The 5797-nt window shown below is 43.0% G+C and overlaps 1 protein-coding gene across 1 annotated transcript; it reads left to right on the forward strand.

Annotated features, from left to right (window-relative positions):
* The first annotated feature begins 3458 nt into the window (after positions 1 to 3458).
* On the forward strand, positions 3459 to 5326 carry LOC110720067. Its single transcript, XM_021899070.1, has 3 exons — positions 3459 to 3693; positions 4012 to 4359; positions 4701 to 5326. Exons 1-3 carry the CDS (start codon positions 3459 to 3461, stop codon positions 5324 to 5326), a joined length of 1209 nt encoding a protein of 402 aa, XP_021754762.1.
* Positions 5327 to 5797: the final 471 nt, after the last annotated feature.

The following is a 5797-nucleotide window of genomic DNA, read 5'->3' on the forward strand; positions in this document are numbered from 1 at the left end:
CTACTGAAGCCAACAATTTCGACATCAAGCCTAATTTGATTGCTTTGATTAAGAGGAAACAATTCTTGAGTGGAAAGTTTGAGAGTCCTCATGAGCACTTAAAAGAGTTTGAGAAATATTGTGACACGGTAAAGGGCAATGGAGTGACTCAAGAATATATTCGCCTCAAGATGTTTCCATTTTCACTAATTGAGAGAGGCCTAGAATGGCTAGAGAAGGAGGTGCCCCCTAATTCTCTCACAACATGGGACCAAGTGACTACGGCTTTCTTGAGGAGGTTTTATAACCATAGGAAGACCGCCGAGGCTCGGTCTTTGATTCAAGGTTTTCGCCAAAAGAGTGGTGAGTCTCTAAGTGCGGCATGGGAACGATACAAAGAGATTCAATGTCAATGCCCACACCATGGGATGCCCAAGTATCAATTCATTCAAACTTTCTATGGAGGTCTCACACCTTAAGGAAGAACAAGCCTAGACGCAGCGGCCGGCGGTCCAATCATGAACAAAGCAGAGCACGAAATGGAGTGTATTATAGAGAAGGCCGCAAAGCACTATGATGATTGGTATGAAGGAGAAAGGGATGCTACTTCTAGTAAGGGTGTTTATGCATTGGAGCAAGCCAACGCAATCAACAACCTCTCTACCCAAATCTCCAAAATGACCAAGCAAATGGATGAATTGATGAAAGAAAGGTCCAACCCTCATGGTAATACCTCCCCTTCAACCAAGGGAGGCAATGGTATGTATACTTCCTCCTCCTCTTCTTACAATACAATGCCCCAAGGATTCATGTTTTGTTCTAATTGTGAAATCTATGATCATGATACCTCTCATTGTGTATATGCTTGTGAATTTCAACCCCTTTCCCATGAACATGATGATAATATGGAAAGTTTCAATGCTATAAATTTTGCACCTAGAATAGGAAATGTAGGGAACTTGAGGCCAAACTCCAATCAAATGGGGAATTGGAATCAAGGTGGAAACCGTGGTTGGAAGCAAAGTGGTGGTGGTTATGATAACCAATACCATGGTGGGGGAGGCCCTTCCAATTTCAATGGAAGAGGCTACTTTAACCAAAGGGGGTATGGTAGTCAAAACCAACAACCTAATTCCCGATACCATGACCATCAAAATCAAAATTTTGGTGATCAAGTTAACATAGGAAATAATCAACGAAGCAATGTTCCTAACCAAGGCACCGGAGGCAATAGGGGTCAATATGTTTCTAACTATGCCCAAACTAATAGGCCTCCGGGTTTCCATCAACCCCAACTTCCTCCACCTCAACAACCTCTTCAACTTGAAGCCCCTCCAAATGATCCTGTGATGGCTAAATTAGATGCTCTATTGAAAATGCGTGAGGAGGATCAAAAGAAACATGAAGAGGCCCAAAAACGCACCAATGCTCACATGAAAATTCTTGAGACCCAAATTGCTCAACTTGCATCTAATTCATCCCCCTCTTCTTCTTCTTCTTCTTCTTCTTCTTCTTCTTATCACATTCCAAGTCAAGGAGTCAACCCAAAACCTTTGTATGCCGTGACAACTAGGAGTGGGAAGGTAGTAGGGAGTGACCCTTTAGTTGAGGAAGAACCCCAAAAAGAGGTGGAGTTAGAGAATGAGGGTGAAAAAACCAATGATCCATTGAGTGTTGAAAAGAAAAAAAATGTTGAGGTGCCAAAGGATAAAAGAAGACACCCCCTTGCCCCTAAATTGCCAACCTAGAGAGGAGAAGCTACCCTTTCCACAACGATTTGTGAGAACTAAACTTGATGACCAATTTGGGACGTTTTTGGAAGTCATTAAGAATGTACATATTTCCTTCCCTTTTGTTGATGCTATGAAGAAAATGCCCCACTATTCCAAATTTTTGAAAGATCTTTTGAGTGGGAGAAGGGAGTGTGAGACGGTGAGTTTGACCGCCAATTGTAGTGCAAGTGTGAGTCCCATGCCCTATTTTGTCTACCAAAAGCCTTGTGTGATTTAGGAGCAAGTGTGAGTCCCATGCCCTATTTTGTCTACCAAAAGCTTAGTGTAGGAACCCACTCCCCCACTAACATCACTCTTCAACTAGCGGACCATTTCGTTAAGTTCCCCATGGGCAAAGTTGAGGACATTCCCCTTAGGGTAGGAAAGTTCACATTCCCCGTGGATTTCTATGTGCTAGAGATGGATGAGGATGAGAGGATTACTATAATTTTAGGTAGACCATTTCTAGCTACTTCTAGAGCTATCATCGATGTGAAGGAGGGTAAGATATCCTTGAAAATTGACAATGATTCCATTGAGTTTGATTTTAATAATGTCATGCAACAACCCTCCTCAAGTGGTGAATGCTTTAGGGTAGATGTTCTTGATACCGTTCTTAATGAATTTTTTTGCTCCCACTTGCATGCTACTAATGATCCTCTCGAAAGTGTGTTGTTGAATGAATCAAAGATTGGTACTCACAAAGAAGACATACAATTTTATGAGGATTTGCTTGAGGAAAGCAAGAAGGAGTGCAAGGGTGCGAGCATGGAAGAAGAGGCTCCTTACATTCATGACCTCTTTCAAGTTGAAGAAAGAGAAGAGAGCCCGAATGGTAAGGGAGCACCAAAGGTAGACTTGAAACCTCTATCTTTGGGCTTGAGGTATTCATTTCTTTGTCCCGATGAGTCTTTCCCCGTGATTGTAAATTCTAACCTAACGGAGGAGAAAACCTCCCTCTTGATCAATGTTTTGAGAAAACACAAGAAAGCTTTGGGTTATACCATTGATGATATCAAAGGTATTAGTCCATCTTTATGTATGCACAAAATTGATCTAGAGGGAGATGCCAAACCCGTTAGACAAAGGCAAAGAAAACTTAACCCTTCCATGCAAGACGTTGTGCGGAAGGAAGTGGCTAAGCTTCTTGATGCGTGAATTATTTACCAAATTGCTCATAGTGATTAGGTATCTCCCATGAAAGTTGTGCCTAATAAAGGGGGCATGACGGTAGTGAAAAATGATCATGATCAACTAGTGCCCACTAGACTTGTTACCGGTTGGCGCATGTGTATTGACTATCGCCAACTTAACACAAGTACATGCAAAAATCATTTTCCACTACTGTTCATTGATCAAATGTTGGAAAGGCTTACAAAGCATTCCTTCTATTGTTTCCTTAATGGTTACTCGGGATTTTTCCAAATTTCGATTGACCCCAAGTATCAAGAGAAGACGACTTTCACATGCCCCTACGGTACTTATGCGTATCGTAGGATGCCTTTCGGGCTTTATAATGCCCCCGCAACATTCCAACGTTGCATGATGTCCATTTTTAGTGATATGATTGAGGATGAGATAGAAGTCTTCATGGATGACTTCTCCGTTGGAAGAGCCACCTATGAAGATTGTCTTTCTAATTTATCTCGTTGCTTAGAAAGGTGTGAGAGGGCTAACCTCGTGTTGAATTGGGAAAAGTGACACTTTATGTTGGAAAGTGGTATTGTTCTTGGGCACAAAATTTCCCATGTCGGCATTGAGGTTGATAGAGCCAAGGTTGAGGTCATTGAAAAACTTCCTCCCCCCACCAACGTGAGGGATGTGAGATCCTTTCTTGGCCATGCCGGGTTCTATCGGCGCTTTATAAAAGATTTTTCAATTATTGATAAGCCTCTCACATCCCTATTGCAACAAGATAAGGAGTTTTTGTTTGATGATGCTTGTAAAAAGTCTTTTTGTAGGTTGAAAGAAGCCCTTTGCACCGCTCCTATTGTCTAAGGTCCGGATTGGTCTCTTCCATTTGAGCTCATGTGCGATGCAAGCGACGAGGCCGTTGGATCGGTTCTTGGACAACGAAAGGATGGGAAACTTCATGTCATAAATTATTTGTCTAAAACTTTCAATGATGCCCAACGAAACTACACAACTACTGATAAGGAGTTCCTAGCGGTTATTCATTCATTTGAGAAGTTTAGAACCTACCTCATTGGTTCTAGGACAATTGTGTATACCGACCACTCGGCTCTCAAATATTTGATAGGGAAGAAGGAAGCTAAACCGAGGTTGTTAAGATGGGTTTTAGTCCTCCAAGACTTCGATTATGAGATGAGAGACAAGAAGGGAGCCGAGAATGTAGTGGCGGATCACCTTTCAAGGTTAGGCGATGCAAGGTTTGAAGATGATGGCTTGCCAATAGAGGACGCTTTAAGGGATATTGTGCTATATGTCCTTGAAGTGAAATCGGAGCCATGGTATGCAGATATTGTGAATTATTTGGCTTGTGGTGCCATACCTCCGTATTTCACTTCACAACAACGTCGAAAGCTCAAGCATGAGGCAAAGAGATATATTTGGGATTATCCGATTTTGTTGAAAAGAGGGGTCGATGGTTTGTTGAGGAGATGCGTCCCCAACGACGAGGTTCAAAGTGTTCTCCATATGTGCCACTCTTCTCCTTGTGGTGGGCATATGAGTGCTGAAAAGACCGCCTCAAAGGTCCTTCAATCTATGCTCTTTTGGCCTTCTCTATTCAAGGATGCTTGGATATTTGTCAAGACTTGTGATAGATGTCAACGGATGGGGAATATTTCTAGAAGGGATATAATGCCGCAAAACCCCATCCTTAAGCTTGAAGTTTTTGATGTGTGGGCTATAGATTTCATGGGCCCTTTCATTTTTTCACATGGGAACAAGTATATTTTGGTTTCCGTTTACTACATATCCATGTAGGCGGAGCTTCTCCAACGAATGGCTCTAAGGTGGTGGTCAATCTTTTCAAGAAAGTGATCTTCCTGAGATTTGGTGATCCAAGAGCAATAATTAGTGACGGGGGATCGCATTTCAAGCACCATACCTTCGTTCGACTACTTGATAAGTATGGGGTGTCTCACAAGCGAGGGCTTGCTTACCACCCTCAATCGAGTGGTCAAGCGGAGGTCACCAATAGAGAGCTTAAGGTGATTTTGGAGAAGACGGTTTCTAGGACGAGAAAGGATTGGTCCACCAAACTCATTGATTCTCTATGGGCTTATAGGACTGCCTTCAAGACTCTGATAGGGACCACCCCCTACAAGATCGTCTATGGAAAGAATTGTCATTTTCCCATGGAGATGGAGCATCGTGCTCATTGGGCAATCAAGCAAGTCAACTTGGATCTCCATAGTGCGGGAGAGCGAAGGCTTTTAGAGTTGCACGAGTTAGAGGAGTTGAGGATGAATGCCTACGAGAGTGCAAGTATGTACAAAGCAAGAACCAAAGCTTGGCATGATGCCCAAATCATCAAGAAAGATTTTGTCAAGGGGCAAAAGGTGCTCCTCTTCAACTCGCGATTGAAACTCTTTTCGGGCAAACTCTGATCAAGGTGGAGTGGGCCGTACATTGTCACGGAAGTGTTCCCATATGAAGACTACGAAATCTCCCAAGACGGCCACTCTCCTTTCAAAGTCAACAGTCACCGTTTCAAGCCCTATAATGAAGGATTCCCAAGTGATGAACCGATTTCCGTGACTCTACTTGATGTGCATCGTCAATTTGACCCCCCTTGATCAACTCAAGGAACGTCGAGCTAACGACGTTAACCAAAAGCGCTTCCTAATCGAAATTTGAGAAAATGAGCTGCACCCTCTTTGATTTTCAACGCCCTCTCTAAGGCACCCTCGCCTGCGGAGAGCTACTGATCCGATTTCCTCTTTTTGAAAGTAAGGGCACCTGAGGCCTCTCCAAGCCCGCGGGGTGCCCTCTCTCCTGCACTTTAAAACCTCTTATCACCGTCATCAAACACACTTAGTCCATAGATGATGAATGAAGGCAACCTACAAAACAAAACG

Source organism: Chenopodium quinoa, unplaced genomic scaffold, assembly GCF_001683475.1.
Source record: "Chenopodium quinoa cultivar QQ74 unplaced genomic scaffold, ASM168347v1, whole genome shotgun sequence".
Taxonomy (NCBI): domain Eukaryota; kingdom Viridiplantae; phylum Streptophyta; class Magnoliopsida; order Caryophyllales; family Amaranthaceae; genus Chenopodium; species Chenopodium quinoa.

Coding starts and splice junctions, on each gene's coding strand:
- LOC110720067 (XM_021899070.1), top strand. CDS start 3,459: ATGTTGGAAAGTGGTATTGTTCTTGGGCACAAAATTTCCCATGTCGGC. Junction 3,694..4,011: donor GTTTTTGTTTGATGATGCTT/GTAAAAAGTCTT, acceptor AATATTTGATAG/GGAAGAAGGAAGCTAAACCG. Junction 4,360..4,700: donor GTTGAAAAGAGGGGTCGATG/GTTTGTTGAGGA, acceptor ATATCCATGTAG/GCGGAGCTTCTCCAACGAAT.